This window comes from Oncorhynchus nerka, linkage group LG14 (genome assembly GCF_034236695.1).
Source record: "Oncorhynchus nerka isolate Pitt River linkage group LG14, Oner_Uvic_2.0, whole genome shotgun sequence".
Taxonomy (NCBI): domain Eukaryota; kingdom Metazoa; phylum Chordata; class Actinopteri; order Salmoniformes; family Salmonidae; genus Oncorhynchus; species Oncorhynchus nerka.
Genome location: NC_088409.1, coordinates 80,895,911 through 80,916,463, shown reverse-complemented (window position 1 = coordinate 80,916,463; position 20,553 = coordinate 80,895,911). Strand labels below are relative to the sequence as shown.

General features: G+C 41.6%; 1 protein-coding gene across 1 annotated transcript; it reads right to left on the bottom strand.

Annotated features, from left to right (window-relative positions):
* Window positions 1-47: 47 nt before the first annotated feature.
* On the bottom strand, window positions 48-19,620 carry LOC115122059 (WD repeat and FYVE domain-containing protein 1). The gene is made up of 12 exons (XM_029651225.2): window positions 19,430-19,620; window positions 14,152-14,219; window positions 12,353-12,426; window positions 12,088-12,142; window positions 11,193-11,343; window positions 10,937-11,049; window positions 6,442-6,568; window positions 6,117-6,222; window positions 4,260-4,361; window positions 3,748-3,878; window positions 3,419-3,527; window positions 48-2,926 (listed from the first exon to the last, which is right to left on the bottom strand). Exons 1-12 carry the CDS (start codon window positions 19,564-19,566, stop codon window positions 2,867-2,869), a joined length of 1,233 nt encoding a protein of 410 aa, XP_029507085.1. The 5' UTR covers window positions 19,567-19,620; the 3' UTR covers window positions 48-2,866.
* Between the last annotated feature and the right edge of the window lie 933 nt (window positions 19,621-20,553).

Sequence of the window (20,553 nt, the reverse complement as noted above, 5' to 3'; positions counted from 1 at the left end):
ACTATATTGCAGATGGGGGAGGCATCCAACACAAGCGTTAGACTTAATAACATGTCTGAATGGATATCTTTATTAAGCTTTTATTTATTTCCTCACCGTGACAGAACAGAGTGCCACAGGGAGACTAAAGTCAGTACGGTCAACATTATCAACAGGAGTTTCTCTTTAAAAATACAATTATTAGAGATATACAACAATGTCGGAACAAGATTATTTTACAAGCAGTATGACATGATAAAATGACAGACAGCAACAAAGAGGTTAACAAAGTAGTAGAGAATGTATACTGTAGAATTCAGAGGCTGCTGGTGGGAGGAGCTATAGGATGAAGGGTTCAATGTAATGGCATAAATGGAACGGTATCAAACAAAGATATGGAAACCACGATGCGACTCCGTTCCATCCATCCCTTGAACCGGTCCTCCTATAGCTCCTCCCACTAGACCCCTCTGCTAGATATGGCTCCAGTTTGAGATCTTACTATTTTATACATGTGTGAAAACGTGGATAGAGTTTAGTCAAATTACATATAAGAACCAGTAAAAAGTATATAAATTCTTCTTCATGGGATCGACCCCATAAAACGGACTTATTACAAACCAACATAACTATAGAATTGTATTGATCACAATTGTGGTGGGAACAATCATTTGTGGAGGGAATCACAAATGTTAGCCTCTAAACGTTAGTGGCTCTCGATTACTCAAAGGAATCGATCTAGTTGGAATTCATCTATAGTTGGGAACAGAAATCACTGGGACTCCAGTTAACGGTCACAGATATTCTCTTACAGAGAGATTTCTTTCGATCGAACACAATTTTTAAAAAGCTGATCTTGAGCCTTGATTGTGCTGTAGCAAAAGTGCTTCCCAAGAACACTGCACATCCCTGATGACTGTACTTTACATTTAGCAGACGCTCTCACCCAGAGCAACTTACAGGAGCAATTAGGGTTATGTGCTTTGTTCACCTAGTCGAATCAGGGATTCGAACCAGCAACTTCCCGGTTACTGGCCCAATGCTCTTAACCGCTAGGCTGCCTGCAGCTTCTGTGACCTCGCCATGTCCCTCTGAGACATTAGCATGCTCTGTGTGATATTAACTCCTCTCTGAAACATGCACACCCCTGTATCTCTGTGATGTCCACAATATGAATTTATGTCAACACCTATCTGTGACATAAACAGGTCTCCCAGAGATGTCATCACGTTTCTCATATAACATTGCAAGCACATCTGTGAAAGATTTCTCAGTGACATCAAAACATCATCCTGTCTGTGTGACCTCACCACCATCCTACCTATACATGAAGTAAACATCAAGAAACAATCAAACACTTTGCTACAAATAGAAATATTATACAGTAGGTGATCAAAACTGGAATGGGACTACATACGTTACTCCAACGTCATGTTCCGTTTTACCTTAAGGCAAGCGTTAGTCTAACCTAGCATAAAATTAGCCAAATATATACCAGTTTAAGGACATTATGCAACTCAAGCCGTAACGAAGCAAATCAGTGCAGTTGAGAACCTTACAGGGCTCTGGAAACAAAACAGAGAGGGAGAGTGACAGAGGAACTAGTAAATAGTGTTGAATGCTTAGTATTCATGGGTGAGTGTTGAGAGAAAAATGCAACTATGCTACAAAGTAGTGTGTGTAAGAACAGTCGTGAGAGTTTTGAAGGTTCTAGAAGGCTTGGTCCATCCCGCTCTCTTAAGGCCTTAGAGGAAACACAAGCAGCTTCTAATTTTACCCACAATCCCACAGTGAGAGATTAAACAGCGTAAAACATCAGTGCATGGGAACTTTAGCGCTACATTGACTTTAATTCAGTACCATTGCAATACCTATGTGCCTGTAAAGAGAGCAAAAGCCAAATAAAAACCTCTTGTTCAAAAGCTTACACTTGTTTTTCATTATACGCAAATTCATCTTAACTAATCGCAAAGGCAACAGAGTATGGGGTCTTGGTTATCAGGACTAGAAGTGATATCTGTACAGTTGTGTAAATTGATGAAAGATGTTTTAGGTGTCTGAGATGAAGTTGGACAAGGTCTGTGGGAGAACAGCTGTGGCTACAGCTCGGCCAGGGTTGCCATGGTGACGGCACATACAGCCATGCCCTCTAATGACTCTTCCATCTCCTCCTCCTGAGACAAACGAGTGAGTTTAAGGCCAACTAGTGAAGAGAAAGAAAGAGAGAGGGAAAGAACAACTAGCGAGGAAAGAGAGAAACTGACCTCATGATCAGTGAGGGATATAGAGCGATAAGCACACTGCATCTCATACTGTACACACTATGCATATGGGTATACAAAAGCTATGTTGTCATGGTTAGCATTTGCAATATTTAAAATGTAGAAAGTTGAAGTAAGCAGCCAATAGGAGAGCCCTGTGTGTGTCTGTTGGGCAGGGCTTTGTGGATTATCGGGTCTAGCAGTCCAATGTTACAGTGCAAAAGGAATTAGAGCTGACCCACTATGTCAAAGAAACCAGACAGAGGTGGAACACACGTAAACACAAACACTGCTCCCTTCCATTCACACATTAGAACAGAACATTGTGCTTGGCACTCCGCAGAACGGGTACACACTGGAAGTTAGACCTGAGACACATTTGAGACTCAAATTCTCACGTACAAAACTGACACCAAATCAAGCAAAGGGTTACCAACACTAGTACCCACCCACTTACACAACACAACACACGCATTCGTATCTTCATCCAAACGACCAGTGGGAGATGAGTGAACAGAAGCAGCCGGACAGAAAAGGAGCCAGAAAGATGAGGAGACAGGAGGTCCCAATGACAGAGACACCTGTCAGTAGAGTAGAGGACAGAGTTTGAGGGCCGATGGGGTTAATCAACGTGGGGAGAAGCCTGTTGCTATGCTGCAGCCAACCACTTGCGTCATGTCCCATATCTGTGGAAAGAAAGAGCCAATCAGGGATTCAGTAAAGTAAGATGAATATGTAAAGATGAGTCATTCGCATAGAAAGTAGACACGCATTGATGCACATCACAATGGTAAAATGTGAACAACCATCACCTCAACATTTTTGGAGGCAGGTTATTGACATGTCAGTGCTACTGTAGCAAGCAAAATAGTGTAGAGGCGATTGCTAACTAACTGCAAAAAAAATTCTGACAAGCTAATATTCTTGGCTAACTTTGGGGCGAAACAATTCACTTACTTACTGTTCAATTAGCCACTGTAAATCTCTTTGCTATCAAAGGCGATGCTGTCTCCAAAACTGCAAGGTCTCCAGTAATGTTAACTTTGACGTTCTAGAACGTTCTTTCCGCTTTCCAAGCATATTTTTAAAAAACATTCAGTAGTATTGAGTCTAAAACACACTCATCAGGGACGGTATCTGACCACTAGTTACTGATCAAGGCTGATAGTATGTCTGACCTTGACGACACGGTCGCTGCCACAGGTCACCATCAGGCCTCTGGAAGGGTCCATGTCCATAAAGGCTATGTTGTGCTTCCCCTCATGGAACGTTGCTAATGCAGTACGACTGGAAGATGAGACAACGTGGTACGTGAGGAAATGAGGGGGTGGGATGAAGAAGACAAATGTAAATCTGAGTCACATTTTTATTATACTCCATTACAGTATTATTATAGTGACATTACATTTAAGTCATCTAGCAGACAGTCGCTCTGGATGAGAGCGACTCAGATTGTTTTGAGATGTTTTATCACAATTATGTTCTATTACTCGTCGATCATACTCACTCCTCGTCCTTGACGGTGTCGTAGCAGGTGTCACACACGCGCACCTGGAACTCAAAGCCCATCACAGGGTATGTAGTGCTCTTGGAACTACACTTCCCACACACCGCTTTGCCACACTTCCTGCAGTGGTGCTAAAACAGGAAACACGAGGGTTCGTCAAGGGTCAAATAATAAAGACCGATCACTCCTAGTTCCTGTATTTCTATGTGCCTATATCTATATTTCTACCACTACTATTACAATAGTCACAAGGATATTTGTATTACAGTAATGGCTACACCAGGGGCTGCCTGCCCTCTCACCTGCCGAAGCCCAATGGTCTTAGAGTCCCACATCAGCATTAGCCAAGGGTCAAAGAAAATTAACTGATCACTCCCTAGTTTCTATATTTCTACCATTACTATTATACAGTTACAAGGTTATTCTTACAACAGTAATGGCTATGCCAGAGCCTTGTATTATATTCTCAATACAAGGCTCTGGACTATACCAGAGGCTGCCTGCCCTCTCACCTGCCTAAGCCCAATGGTCTTTGAGTCCCACATCTGTTTGACGTTCCAGAAAAAAGGCTGCTCACACTTCTGACATGAGTCACTGTCCAACCACTGAGGAGCCTGTAGAGAGTCAAGCAGGAAGAGAAAGTTACAGAGTAGAGGGGGAGTGATGTTACTTTGTAGCAATGTTCAACTTTCAACACCAAAGGGCAGTAGAGAGTTGACGTCGCTCCTTAACAAGGAGATTGTGAGTTCAGCAGCATCTAAGGCAGGGGTGGGAAAACTACAACATGTGCCAAAAAGGTTACCCACCTCTATTTTTTAAGGAAAAGGTGAAGTGAGGCATTGAGATGTATTCCTGGCTCCTGATTTACAGTGCATTCTGAAAGTTCAGACCCCTTTACTTTTTCCTGCATTGTTACGTTACAGCCTTATTCTAAAAATGTAATTGTCCCCCCCCCCCCTCAATCGACACATAATACGCCATAATGACAAAGCAAATTTTTTTAAATTGAAAATAAAAACAGAGATACCTTATTTACATAAGGATTCAGACCCTTTGCTGTGAGACTTGAAATTGAGCTCAGGTGCATCCTGTTTCCATTGATAATCCTTGAGATGTTACTACAACTTGATTGGAGTCCACCTGTGGTAAATTGAGTTAATTGGACATGATTTGGAAAGGCACATATTTGTCTATATAAGGTCTCACAGTTGACAGTGCATGTCAGAGCAAAAACCAAGCCATGAGGTCGAAGGAATTGTCCGTAGAGCTCCAAGACAGGATTGTGTCGAGACAGATCTGGGGAAGGGTACCAAAAAAATGATACAGTACTGAAGTACCCCAAGAACAGTGGCCTCAATCTCTCTTAAATGAAAGACGTTTGGAAACACCAAGACTCTTCCTAGAGCTGGCCTGCCCGGCCAAACTGAGCAATCGGGGGGGGAAGGGCCTTGGTCAGGGAGGTGAACAAGAACCCGAAGGTCACTCCGAAATAGCTCCAGAGTTCCTCTGGGGAGATGGGAAAACCTTCCAGAAGTAGAACCATCTCTGCAGCATTCCACCAATCAGGCCTTTATGGTACTGGCCAGACGGAAGCTAATCCTCAGTAAAAGGCAAGACAGCCTACTTGGAGTTCAGACCATGAGAAACAAGATTCTCTGGTCTGATGAAACCAAGATTAAACTATTTGGCCTGAATGCCAAGCATCAGGTCTGGAGGAAACCTGGCACCATCCCTACGGAGAAATGTGGTGGTGGCAGCATCATACTGTGAGGAAGTTTTTCAGTGGCAGGGACTGGGAGACTAGCCAGGGTCAAGGGAAAGATGTACGGAGCAAAGTAGAGAGCTCCTTGATGAAAACCTGCTCCAGAATGCTCAGGACCTCAGACTGGAGTGAAGGGTCACCTTCCAACAGGACAACGACCCAAAGCACAGCCTTGACAACGCAGGACTTGCTTCGGGACAAGTCTCTGAATGTCCTTGAGAGCCCCAGCCAGAGCCCGGACTTGAATCCGATCGAACATCTCCGGAGAGACCTGAAAATAGCTGTGCAGTGACATTGTTCATCCAACCTGACAGAGTTTGAGAGGATCTGCAGAGACGAATGGGATAAACTCCCCAAATACAGGTGTGCCAAGCTTGTAAAGTAAGTAAAGAGCCTGAATACTTACGTAAAAGTGATATGAGTTTTGTATTTAGAATAAATTTGCAAACATTTCTAAAAACCTGTTTTTCCCTTTGTCATTATGGAGTAGTGTTTAAATTGATAAGTGGAAAAAAAAACTTCAATCAATTTTAGAATAAGGCTGTAACTTTACAAAATGTTGAAAAAGTCAAGGGGTCTGAATACTTTCCGAATGCACTGTACCTACCTCTTCCCTGGGAGTGTCCATGTTCCACACTGTGACGCCGCCATCTGCAGAACAGGACACCAGCTGTCTGGTCAGCTGCAGGTATCGCACCGCCTGCACTCGTTCACTGGGGGGGTGGAAAATAGAGTGATCTTCCAAAGAATTCCAGGCGTAAATTGGTCTGATAGTTACGCCATCTGAGGAGCTCTCAGATGGTAAAACATCAAAATAAAACATTAGGAAGTGAACAGCTCCCTGCGACAACTGGTACTGACCTACAGAGCCCTGCTACTGATAAACATATGCACTGGCTGACACACACACATACACACTCCCTCCCTCTTACTGGTGTCCCTGGAGCAGTAGTGTTCGTCCCTTGCGGCCCCCGATATCCCACATGATGACACTGTGGTCAGACGCTCCTGAGAACAAAAGCCTCTGAACAGGATCCCACCACAGAGCTCCAATACTACCTGGGGGGGGAGAGAGAGAGACCAGGAAGTTATGACAACAGACGGGTGGTTGGTAGTGTGACCGCTTGGTATGATAACTGCTTGGCATCCAACCGCAAGACGCTACAGAGGGTAGTGCGTACAGCCCAGTACATCACTGAGCTTCCTGCCATCCAGGCCCTCTACACCAGGTGGTGTCTGATGAAAACCCTAAAAATGTTCTAAAATGCCAACCACCCAAGTCATAAGACTGAGCCACTGCTATCGCACAGAAAAACTCTACCGATGCACCAAGTCAGGAACCAACAGGACCCTTAACAGTTTCTAACCCAACGGCATAAGATTGCTAAAAAGTTAACCAATTGCTACTATCTGCATGGACCCTTTGGGTTCCCGACTGGAGCATCGGTCTAAAGCACTCCATCTCAATGCAAGAGGCATCACTACGGTCCCTGGTTCGAATCCAGGCTGTGTCACATCCGGCCGTGATTGGTGGTCCCATAGGGCGATGTACAATTGGCCCAGCATCGTCCGGGTTTGGCAGGGGTAGGCCGTCATTGTAAATAAGAATTTACAATTTGTTAACTGACTAGTTAAATAAAGGTTCAATAAAAATATAAATAATTTAACACATCTGCCACTAGAAATGTGTTCAACATCCACTAAGTAGCTAGCAAGTTTAGTACAGTAGCTAGTTGCCTTGGTGACCAAACAAACATGGTTTGGTTAGCGAAACATGCAACTATCAGCCCTACTGCTAGTATGAAAATCAAATTCAACAACACCAATAAATGTTCAGTTCGACTTTTGCTTTCTAAAGCAGCTCAAACATAGAACATGTGCATTATAGAGAAATAATGCACGCTACAAAGAATGCCCTTCAAGCCAATCAGAAATGAGTATTCAACAATGCCATGGTATAATGTTTATTATAAACCAAGTAGTTTGGCTCCTGGATGCTGAAAGCAGTGATATATCAGACTGTATACCATGGGTATGACAAAACATATTTTTTTACTCTTCTAATTACTTTGGTAATAATAATAATAATAATAGCAGCAATAAGGCACCTCTGGGGATTGTTGGCCAATACACTACCACAGCTAAGGGCTGTATCCAGGCACTCAGTGTTGTGCATAAGAACAACCCTTAGCCGTGGTATATTGACCATATATAAACAGCCCTTCATACCCCTTTGCTTAATTATCTATCCTGTTGCCTAGTTACTTTATCCTTACCTATATGTACATATCTACATCAATTACCTCATACCCCTGCATATCGAATCAGTACAGGTACCCAGTCACATACAGTGCATTCAGAAAGTACTCAGACCCTTTGACTTGTTCCACATTTTGTTACATTACAGCTTTATTCTAAAATGGATTAAATAGTTTTCCCCCCTCAATCTACACACAATATCCCACAATGACAAAGCAAAAACGTGTTTACTTTTTTTTGTTGCAAAAAAAAAAGAAAAGACATTTACATAAGTATGCAGACCCTTTACTCAGTACTTTGTTGAAGCACCTTTGACAGTGATTACAGCGTTGAGTCTTCTTGGGTATGACTCCACATGCAAGACACACCTGTATTTGGGGAGTTTCTCCCATTCCTCTCAAGCTCTGTCAGGTTGGATGGGGCGCGCCATTGCACAGCTATTTTCAGGTCTCTCCAGAGATGTTCGATCGGGCTCACCTTTGCCCCAGTCTGAGGTCCTGAGAAGGTTTTCATCAAGAATCTCTGTACTTTGCTCCCTTCATCTTTCCCTTGATCCTGTCTCCGGGTCCCTTCCGCTGAAAAACACCACCATGCTTCACTGTAGGAATGGTGCCAATTTCCTGTCATGTGCCTTTTACTGAAGAGTGGCTTCCAACTGGCCACTCTACCATAAAGGTCTGCCTGACTGGTGGAGTGCAGCAAAGACGTTTGTCCTTCTGGAAGGTTCTCCCATTGCCAGAGAGGAACTATGGAGCGCTGTCAGAGTGATCATCGGATTCTTGGTTAGCTCTCTGACCAAGGACCTTCTCACCCGATTGCTCAGTTTGGCCGGGCGGTCAACTCTCAGAAGAGTCTTTGTGGTTCCAAACGTCTTCCATTTAAGAGTGATGGAGGCCACAGTGTTCTTGGGGTCCATCAATACTATACATTTGTTGGTATCCTTCCCCAGATTTGTGCCTCGACACAATCCTGTCTTGGAGCTCTACAGACAATTCCTTCGACCTCAAGGCTTAGTTTTTACTCTGACATGCACTGTCAACTGTGAGACGTGTGCCTTTCCAAATCATGTCCAATCAATTCAATTTACCACAGGTGGACTCCAATCAAGTTGTAGAAACATTAAGGATGAGAAATGGAAACAGGATGCACCTGAGCTCCATTTCGAGTCTCATAAGGTCTGTTTTTTATTTTTTAAATACGTTTGCAAAACATTCCTAAAAACCTGTTTTCACTTTGTCATTATGGGGTATTGTCAGGGAAAATGTTATTTAATCCATTTTAGAATAAGGCTGTAACAAAATGTGGAAAGGGGGAAGGGATCTGAAAACTTTCTGAATTAGCATTTGACAAATAAAATTTGATTGACTTTGGAAGGTTGGAGTGAGTCAAAGGGAAATGAGAGCCAGTTTCATCATCGCACTTGATGGTTTTTGCGACTGCACTTGAAAAAAACTTTAAAAGTTCTTGAAATGTTCCATATTGACTGACCTTGAAGTCTTAAAAGGAATGTACTGTCGTTTCTCTTTGCTTATTTGAGCTGTTCTTGCCATTATATGGACTTAGTCTTTTACCAAATACGGCCCTCCTCCGTGAAGCATGGAGGAGGTGGTGTGATGGTGCTTTGCTGGTGACACTGTCTGTAATTTAGAATTCAAGGCACACTAAAACCAGCATCGCTACCACAGCATTCTGCAGCGGTACACCATCCCATCTGGTTTGCGCTAAGTGGGACCAACATTTGTTTTTCAACAAGACAATGACCCACACCTCCAGGCTGTGTAAGGGCTATTTGACCAAGAAGGAGAGTGATGGAGTGCTGCATCAGATGACCTGGCCTCCACAATCACCCGACCTCAACCCAATTGAGATGGTTTGGGTGAGTTGGACCACAGATTGAAAGAAAAGCAGCCAACAACTTCTCAGCAAATGTTGGAAAAGCATTCCAGGCGAGGCTGGTTGAGAGAATGCCAAGAGTATGTAAAAAATGTCAAGGCAAAGGGTGGCTACGTTGAAGAATCTCAAATCTATTTTGATTTGTTTAACACTTTTTTGATTACTACATGTTATTTCATAGTTTTGATGTCTTCACTATTATTCTACAATGTAGAAAATAGTAAAAATAAAGAAAAACCCTTGAATGAGCAGGTGTGTCCAAACCTGACTGGTACACACACACAATTTTCATAAAACAACAATGTGCAATCACACACACACACAATATATACACTGCTCAAAAAAAATAAAGGGAACACTAAAATAACACATCCTAGATCTGAATGAATGAAATATTCTTATTAAATACTTTTTTCTTTACATATTTGAATGTGCTGACAACAAAATCACACAAAAATTATCAATGGAAATCAAATTTATCAACCCATGGAGGTCTGGATTTGAAGTCACACTCAAAATTAAAGTGGAAAACCACACTACAGGCTGATCCAACTTTGATGTAATGTCCTTAATTATAACAAGTCAAAATGAGGCTCAGTAGTGTGTGTGGCCTCCACGTGCCTGTATGACCTCCCTACAACGCCTGGGCATGCTTCTGAGGAGGTGGCGGATGGTCTCCTGAGGGATCTCCTCCCAGACCTGGACTAAAGCATCCGCCAACTCCTGGACAGTCTGTGGTGCAACTTTGCGTTGGTGGATGGAGCGAGACATGATGTCCCAGATGTGCTACAATGTGATTTTCTGGAGAAAAAAATATATAATTTTGTTTGTCATAGTTGAAGTGTACCCATGATGAAAATTACAGGCCTCTCATCTTTTTAAGTGGGAGAACTTGCAATTGGTGGCTGACTAAATACTTTTTTGCCCCACTGTATATACAAGTACAAAACTGTTACCGCACTGTATGACAATACAGTATAGCGCCATACAATCTGCCAGCAACATTTCCTCTTTTTAAATGATTGCCAGTTAGAGATGGCATCCGAGCAATTTATAGCGTCCGTTTCCATATTGTCCATAGGCTGTCCGTGTGTCCCTGTGTGTCACAGGAGGCTGCTGAGTGGCAAACGGCTCATAATAATGTCCGGAATGGAGCAAATGGCATCAAATGCCTGAAAAGCATGCATGTGATGTATTTGATACCATTCCACTCATTATAACGAGCCCATCCTCCCCAATTAAGGTGCCACAAACCTCCTGTGGTGTGTGCGTTACCTTCGTGGCCCTTCAGTGTGGTGATGGTGGAGTAGGTCTGTCTCTCCAGTTTCAGCAAGGTGATCTGTCCTGAGTAGTCCCCTACAAAGGCATGCTGGGTGTCGTTGTCATACCTAGACACAGAGTCAAGGAAGATACACAGGAAGAGCACATAGGACAGATAGGAAGTTACCTTCGACCAAAGTCATTCTTAGGAATATGAACATTAACAATAAACTGACCCCTGTCCAGCTCTCACGCAAACAGAGAAGGATACTGTAGACAGGAGGCCCAGGAGCCGAAGTAGTGGCGCCCCAGCATACTGCCGCTCTGGGTGCACATCCAGCTCACACTCTTGTCGTGTCCGGTGCTCACCACCCACTCGCTCTCCAGAGAAAACACCATGTCTGACACGCGGTTCTGATGGGCTGGACACACACAGCCACAATGGGTTAAATACACACAAATGTTGAATTCATTCTTCACTCAACTTTCTCTTTCTGCAAAAGGTTTTAGCGAGTAGAAAGACTATAGATCACTTAATGGAGATATTCTGTTCTGGGCCCATTTTCACTGCTGGATGAGAACTGCTACAAACTTCCAGAGACATGTTTTTTGGCATTTAATGCTTAAAAAAAAACTCAAGTTTCTCTAAGCAGGGATTTTCCAGTGATGAGAGAAGGGTACAGACTGCATGGCTAGGCTGTTAGTCACAGAGACCATATATTCTCTGAGCCTGGGGGAAGGTGACTGTAATAACATAATAATAGTCAGACAATATGAGGTGGTGGTGGATCATCATCATCATCAAGTTGGGATTGCTTGAACAATAATGACTTATCCTCTTTCACTGTGGGTCTGGGTCTGTGAGTGTGTGCATGCATGTATTCTAAGCAGCAATGACGTCGGTCTCCATTTCCTGTTCGGACATTTCCCCAGAGGCATGCTGGGTAGGGACCAGATGATTTCTCATGGGACTGGGCAGTGCTTCAGAACACAGCTCAGTAGACACACATACACACTAATGTACACTAAAGAGCCATTATCACTGATATATACTGTTACACAAGACTCCATTACTGAACACTAGAGATCATATCATGTCTACGTCACCAAAGCTTCTTAGTTTTCATTGACTTTGTAAAGGCAGAAAACCCCCACTAAGATCTCACCAGGATAGGTCTTCACATGGTTCATCTTGTTGAAATCTTCAGACAGAAGGAATTCCTGTTAGCACCACCAAACAATAGTAAAAATCAGTTACCCGTCCCACTCTTATTCCATGTAACTTCATACTTGTAGCTTGTTTCTCATTCAAAGCAGGGAAACATTAGAAACGGGGTCAGTGTGAACCAGATTGGAATGTTATGGGTCCACTCAAAACACAGAGACTGGGGTTTACACATGAGGTCATCTTAAAGGCTTCATCTCACTCACCACAATGGCTCCGTTGTCCTGCCCAATGAAGATGCGCCTGCTGTCGTGATGGTATGACATACAGGAGCATGGCGCTAGTACAGAGGTGAAAAATATGTCTTGTGTATGGCCAATGTTTTGATTCGATAGTATACGCTTCAGCTACAGAGGCTTGCGAAAGTATTCACCCCCTTGTCATTTTTCCTATTTTGTTGCCATTCAACCTGGAAATAAAATATATCTTTGGGGGGGCCTGTATAATTTGATTTACACAACATCCCTACCACTTTGAAGATGCAAAATATGTTTTATTGTGAAACAAACAAGAAATAAGACAAAACTTCAAACTTGAGCATGCATAACTATTCACCCCCCCCCCCCCAAAAGAAAAAGTCAATACTTTGTAGAGCCACCTTTTGCAGCAATTACAGCTATAAGTCTCTTGGGGTATGTCTCTATAAGCATGGCACATCTAGCCACTGGGATTGTTTGCCCATTCTTAAAGACAAAACTGCTCCAGCTCCTTCAAGTTGGGTGGGTTCCGCTGGTGTACAGCAATCTTTAAGTCACACCACAGATTCTCAATTGGATTGAGGTCTGGGCTTTGACTCGGCCATTCCATGACATTTAAATGTTTCCCCTTAAACCACTCAATTGTTGCTTTAGCAGTATGCTTAGGGTCATTGTTTTGCTGGAAGGTGAACCTCCGTTCCAGTCTCAAATCTCGAAGACCGAAACAGGTTTCTCTGAAGAATTTCGCGTATTTAGCGCCATCCGTCATTCCTTCAATTCTGACCAGTTTCCCAGTCCCTGCCGATGAAAAACATCCCCACAGCATGATGCTGCCACCACCATGCTTCACTATGGGGATGGTATTCTCGGGGTGATGAGAGGTGTTGGGTTTGCACCAGACATAGCGTTTTCCTTGATGGCCAAAAAGCTCAATTTTAGTCTCATCTGACCAGAGTACCTTCTTCCATAAGTTTGGGTAGTCTCCCACATGCCTTTTGGCAAACACCAAATGTGTTGGCTCCCTTTTTTCCTTTAAACAATTAGCTTTTTTCTGGCCACTCTTCCGTAAAGCCCAGCTCTGTGGAGTGTATGGCTTAAAGTGGTCCTATGGACAGATACCCCAATCTCCACTGTGGAGCTTTTCAGCCCCTTCAGGGTTATCTTTTGTGTCTTCGTTGCCTCTCTGATTAATGCCCTCCTTGCCTGGTCTGTAAGTTTTGGTGGGTGGCCCTCTCTTGGCAGGTTTGTTGTGGTGCCATATTCTTTCCATTTTTTAATAATGGATTTAATGGTGCTCTGTGGGATGTTCAAAGTTTCTGATATTTTTTTTATAACCCAACTCTGATCTGTACTTCTCCACAATTTTGTTCCTGACCTGTTTGGAGAGCTCCTTGGTCTTCATGGTGCCCCTTGCTTAGTAGTGTTGGAGACTCTGGGGCCTTTCAGAACAGGTGTATATATACACTGAGATCATGTGACACTTAGATTACACACAGGTGGACTTTCTTTAACTAAACTTATTTAGGGGCTTCATAGCAAAGGGGGTGAATACATATGTACACAACACTTCGTTTTTTTATTTTGTTGATATTTTTTTCCCCAATTCACTTCAACAATTTAGACTATTGTGTGTATGTTCATTACATGAAATCCAAATAAAAATCTATTCAAATTACAGATTGTAATGCAACAAAAATAGGAAAAACAGCAATGGGGATGAATACTTTTGCAGGGCACTGTATTTTTTAGCATCTAACGTTAGTGGATGTTTCAGCTGAGGCCTACTTCTAATCGCTTGTGGTACTTACAGGAGACCGTGTGGTAGATGCTGGGCCAGTACTGTCCACTGTCTCTCTTCAGCCATACCCGGATAGTTCTGGACATAGGACACAGGAAATGTCATATTCAAGTGCCCCTCTTGGCACTGCTCCTGAAGGTGCAGCATGATAGTCTCAAATGTGAATAAGGATTACAGTACTAGAACTTGGGCTACTTGGGAGAAAAATGTCTGTAAGACTGTCAGCTCCTCTATTGCAATATAATACAGTTTTAGAACACCATGAAATTCTCAAGCCACAAGATCATTGTGAGACAAAAGGAGAGTACAGTGCCATTACGACAGTCCAGTCACAAGATATATATATATATATATATATATATAAAAAAAAAAGAACTTCTCATACTACTGGATTCTCCCTTCCTCAAAAATGTTCCTTTTCTAGTCAACCATGAGAAGCTTATCCTACTGGGGACAAAGAAGGGTATCGCTCCAGAGATTTAAATTCTCTCTATACCTTGCTCAGGATATTGCTCCTCAATGTACAATTGACCAAGCATGACCGACACATTAATTTGCTCTGATCTACACCTGCCTGGTGCCCTAAAGTTGACCAGAAGCAGAAGGCCTCCCGTTTTAGAGAAGTGTCCATGCTACTCTTCCTCACCATTTATGAATACTTTTTGGAGTTGGGTGTTAATGGCCTACATCTCTTTTGTGTCTAAATTGTGTGGTTAGGAGGTGTACAAAATGACTGAAAACAAAATAAAAATTTAACTGCAATTGGGGTTGCAGTAACACTTGTCAATTGATTCACATAAGGCATAGCCCTAAGATAATGTCTCAAATAATGGTGACCATTGGGTATGAGGTAGTGTTTTTATGCTAGTTTGCTGTACCTGCACCAAAACTTTAGTATTTTTCCTTCATAGCTTGCTCTCCATCTTTTTAAATAGGCAGCCAATTTGTTTTCAGGACTTTTATTCCCATAGCTGATCAAAACTCATTCTCTCATGGCTCTCTCGTCCCTCTGCAGCAGACATACGGTGAGCAATATGTTAGGAACATCGAATCGAAATACATATAGAATCGTGAGAATCGCGTAACCCATGTATCGTGATTAGAGGTCGACCGATTAGGATTTTTCAACGCCGATACCGATATTTGGGGGACCAAAAAAAGCCGATACTTATATTTATTTTTAATAATGACAATTACAACAACACTGAATGAACACTTATTTTAACTTAATATAATACATCAATAAAATCAATTTAGCCTCAAATAAATAATGAAACATGTTCAATTTGGTTTAAATAATGCAAAAACAAAGTGTTGGAGAAGAAAGTAAAAGTGCAATATGTGCCATGTAAGAAAGCTAACGTTTCAGTTCCTTGCTCAGAACATGAGAACATATGAAAGCTGGTGGTTCCTTTTAACAGGAGTCTTCAATATTCCCAGGTAAGAAATTTTAGGTTGTAGTTATTATAGGAATTATATGACTATTTCTCTCTATACCATTTGTATTTCATTAAAGACTTAGTTATAACATAACACACAGAAATATGAGCCTTAGGTCATTAATATGGTCGAATCCGGAAACTACCATCTCGAAAACAAGACGTTTATTCTTTCAGTGAAATACAGAACTGTTACGTATTTTATCTAACGAGTGGCATCCATAAGTTTAAATATTCCTGTTACATTGCACAACTTTCAATGTTATGTCAAAATTACGTAAAATTCTGGCAAATTAGGCGGCCCAAACTGTTGCATATACACTGACTCTGCATGCAATGAAAGCAAGAGAAGTGACACAATTTCATCTGGTTAATATTGCCTGCTAACCTGGATTTATTTTAGCTAAATATGCAGGTTTAAAAATATACACTTCTGTGTATTGATTTTAAGAAAAGGCATTGATGTATATGGTTAGGTACACATTGGAGCACCTACAGTCCTTTTTCACGAATACGCACTGCATCGATTATATACAACGCAGGACACGCTAGATAAACTAGTAATATCATCAACCATGTGTAGTTAACTAGTGATTATGATTGATTGTTTTTTATAAGATAAGTTTAATGCTAGCTAGCAACTTACGTTGGACTAGTTAACTGTAAGGTTGCAAGATTGAATCCCCGAGCTGACAAGGTAAAAATCTGTCGTTCTGCCCCTGAACAAGGCAGTTAACCCACCGTTCCTAGGCCGTCATTGAAAATAAGAATGTGTTCTTAACTGACTTGCCTAGTTAAAAAGATTAAATAAAAGGTGTAAAAAATAAATAATTTAAAAAATGTAACGGCCAAATCGGTGTCCAAAAATACAGATTTCCGATTGTTATGAAAACTTGAAATCGGCCCTAATTAATCGGCCATTCCGATTAATCGGTCGACCTCTAATCATGATAATATTGTATCATGAGGTCCCTGGCAAATCCCAGTCCTAGTATGTAGCGAAGGTAACAGGTAGCCAAATATATACCAACTAGCACACAAATCAACAATATCCTGATGTCAGTGCCAGGATTGTGCAGCTAGCTAGCGTTACACACATTGTTATGCCCTGAGGATATGCATTCCAAACCTACTAACTAGCTAACTTGCCAAATCAATCAAATAAATAGTTGCTATTGCTAACACCTACAAAAGCAGTAAACTGTTTAAGCAGTTGCCTCTAGGAGCGAAGTTGATTCGTCACACAATGAGCCATTGTTTAGTGTACATATAAATCATTGGTTTACAGGTTATTTAGGCAGAGGACAGTTAGCTGTTTGGTTAGTTTGATGATAACCTTGTCACGAAACGTGGCGATGTCTTCAAATTATGTAGACAACATTTACAAATCCTAAATGTCCCTAGTCTGTAACGAATGTAGAATACAATTCTATTTAAACTTACTCTGCTGACTGTCTGTGGTGTTGGTCCCTCAGTTGGTATTTTGAGACAAAATATTTTTAAACAGACTTCAAAACGCGGGTCTATGTGTTTGGTAATCAAGATGTATTTTGCTCATGACTGAAGGCACACACACACAAGACGGAAGTATACGCATGCGAACCATGCATACTAACCCAAGTCTTGCACATAGAATTAGGATTTAGAATACCAAAAATGGACATGAACCTTCATATGATGGTCCAAAGGTCAGCCATATTGCTCAGGGAGTTGGTCATGGTTTGACAGTGCTGTGATAACTTTCAGTGTTTTACACTAACTTAATAAGAATTGATCTGCACTATATGTGTGTTAGCTAGCTAACCAGTCAATTTTAGAGGAATGATTGTGGATTAACTGCATTGTTTGAATACAGTCATACAATGGCTCAAATCAGATGATGATAGACAAGTTGAACTGATATTGTATCCATCATATAATAGCACTAAAAGCTTTCCAAGAAAAATACATCTAAGACATGTATGGTCTGTTTACATTTATTTTAGAGGCCATTTATACAGAAAATGTATATAAAATACAATACCGGTCAAAAGTTTCAGAACATCTACTCATTTAAGGGTTTTTCTTTATTTTTACTATTATTCTACATTGTAGAATATTATTATATTGTAGAATAATATTATTCTATATTGTTTATCAAAACTATGAAATAACACATATGGAATCATGTAGTAACCAAAAAGAAGTGTAAACCATTCAAAATATATTTTATATTTGAGATTCTTCAAATAGCCACCCTTTTCCTTGACAGCTTTGCACACTCTTGGCATTCTCTCAACAAGCTTCATGAATTAATTTCAATTAACAGGTGTGCCTTGTTAAAAGTTAATTTGTGGAATTTCTTTCCTTCTTAATGCGTTTGAGCCAGTCAGTTGTGTTGTGACAAGGTAGAGACGGCATACAGAAAGTAGCCCTATTTGGTAAAATACCAAGAACAGCTCAAATAAGCAAAGAGAAACCACAGTCCATCATTACTGTAAGACATGAAGGTCAGTTAATCCGGAACACTTCAAAAACTTTGAGAGTTTCTTCAAGTGCAGTCGCAAAAACCATCAAGAGCTATGATGAAACTGGCTCTAATGAGAACCGCCACAGGAAAGGAAAAACCAGGGTTACCTCTGCTGCAGAGGACAAGTTACCAGCCCCAAAAATTGCAGCCCAAATAAATGCTTCAGATTTCAAGCAACAGACATCTCAACATCAACTGTTCAGAGGAGACTGTGAGAATCAGGCCTTCGTGGGCAAATTGCTGCAAAGAAATCACTACAAAAAGGACACCAATAAGAAGAAGCGACTTGCTTGGGCCAAGAAACACAAGCAATGGGCATTAGACTGGTGGAAATTTGCCCTTTGGTCTGGAGTCCAAATTGGAGATTTTTGGTTCCAATCGCCTTGTCTTTATGAGACGCATAGTAGGTGAAAGGATGATCTCCGCATGTGTATTTCCCACATTTGAGGGTTTATGACAAAGCTAACACAGAACAATGAGCCAGATATTTCACTGGACGTATAAATGTGAAGCATCCTGTTGGCGTTTCCACTCACTACCAAATATGGTGATGAGAGGAAGCCCAGTGACTGGCAGTGGGAGAAGATGGAACAAGATGGATTTTCCCCGACATTCAATGAATCATTTCATCTCCAAACAGTGGACTGCGTTTTGTAGACTTTCCCAAAGTTTCTAAAAAATTGCGTTAGGGAACGCATACTCTGTTAAGTGCGCGTTCCCTAATTGAAATATGAAAATAAAGGCTAAAACACTAGCTCCTGCTTGGCCCTGCCTACCTCCTTGCTTGTTCTGTCCACTATGATCAATTTGTTCCCATTGGAAAGACAAGCTCTGGGTTAGTTATAAAAATCTTTGTAGCTAGCCCCTCTAGTTTAATAGGATATCTATTGTCTTGCAGGTGTTTACATGGTTTTGCGCACGTACCAGGTGATATACATTTAAACTTCCATACCGGTGTTCTAAAAAGTCGACTAAATATTTTCCTGTAGCTGTTCAAATATAACTGTATTCAACATTCCGGCTTGTAGAGGACCATTTCATGAATCAAACACTGTCATGATGTTCCAGACGGTGAATTTAGAATAACACCGTCTGGTCCCCATGGCAAATGGTGTTATTGACTGTACGTTTGTTTGTGTGTAACTCTGTGTTGTTTTTGTCGCACTGCTTAGCTTTATCTTGATTGTAAATGAGAACTTGTTCTCAACTGGCCTACCTGGTTAAATTAAATAAAGGTGGAAAAAAATAACAGTAAGCAGGCTAGCTAGCTAACGCTACCGTTATCTGGCTAAGAGCTAGATAATGGTCTGGAAAACAGCTAATTTAGTCAGACAACCTACCTGTCCTCGCTAACCGTGATCACTCCGTCCTCTTTCGGTATCAAAACTGCAGCATTGACCGCGTCCGAGTGTCCTTCGATTTTATTTAGAAGAACTGGTCTTGAGCTTTGAGGCCTCGAATGAATCTCTGCCGCCATGGCTATGTTGTCTTTTTCTCCCAACTCGACAATCAGATGACGGCTAAGGAAGTTCAGTAGGATTACAATAATGTCTAGAATAGCAGCGCACTGCTTTGTTTCTTCTTCAAACTATAATATTATGGCGGGCCGTAAACAAACGTTAGCGGTGCACAGCGCTTCCTACTGCATTGGGGCGTGTAGTCAATCACAGTTTATAGACTAAATGAATATAAAGAAAATAAACATTGAGAGAAACTAAAACCTCCTATCTAATCCTGTACTACTAAGACAAAAAATAGCCCTTCTATCAAAACCTCCCCATCCCTGTCCAACCTCAATAACCCAACACATCAATCTTTCCCTCTCTTCCACATCTTTTTTTTTTTATTGTACCTTTATTTAACTAGGCAAGTCAGATAAGAACAAATTCGTATTTACAATGACAGCCTACCCCGGCCAAACCCTTACCCAGACGACGCTGGGCCAATTGCGCACCACCCTATGGGACTCCCAATCACGGCCGGTTGTGATACAGCCTGGAAGCAAGTGCTTGATAGGAAGCCCAATAGCCATCATCACTGTTACATCCTCAGAAAGCATGAGCTCCTGAGTTGGGAAAATCTTGTGCAATACACCGACGCATGTCTTGTATTCAAGATCCTAAATGGCCTGGCTCCCCCTCCACTCAGTGTTTTTGTTAAACAGAAAACCCAAACATATGACAGCAGATCCACAAGGTCTGCCATAAGAGGTGACTGTATAGTTCCCTTAAGGAAAAGCACCTTTAGTAAATCCGCTTTCTCTGTGAGAGCTTCCCATGTCTGGAATACACTGCCATCAGACACACATAACTGCACCACCTATCACACTTTCACAAAATGTATGAATACATGGCTAAAGGTCAATCAGATCTGTGATCATAATCCCTAGCTGTGTATTGCCGCTTTCCATGTTGTCTGTTGTCTGTAGCTTGTGAGGTGTGGAAACACTTTGTTGCTTTTCTGA

What these genes read in the sequence shown, in the direction of transcription:
- LOC115122059 (XM_029651225.2), bottom strand. Translation starts at nt 19,566, where the DNA reads ATGGCGGCAGAGATTCATTCGAGGCCTCAAAGCTCAAGACCAGTTCTT. An exon ending in CACACTGAAGGGCCACGAAG is followed by an intron (nt 6,569 to 10,936) that starts GTAACGCACACA and finishes CTCCCCCCCCAG; the next exon opens with GTAGTATTGGAGCTCTGTGG. An exon ending in CTACTGCTCCAGGGACACCA is followed by an intron (nt 6,223 to 6,441) that starts GTAAGAGGGAGG and finishes CCACCCCCCCAG; the next exon opens with TGAACGAGTGCAGGCGGTGC.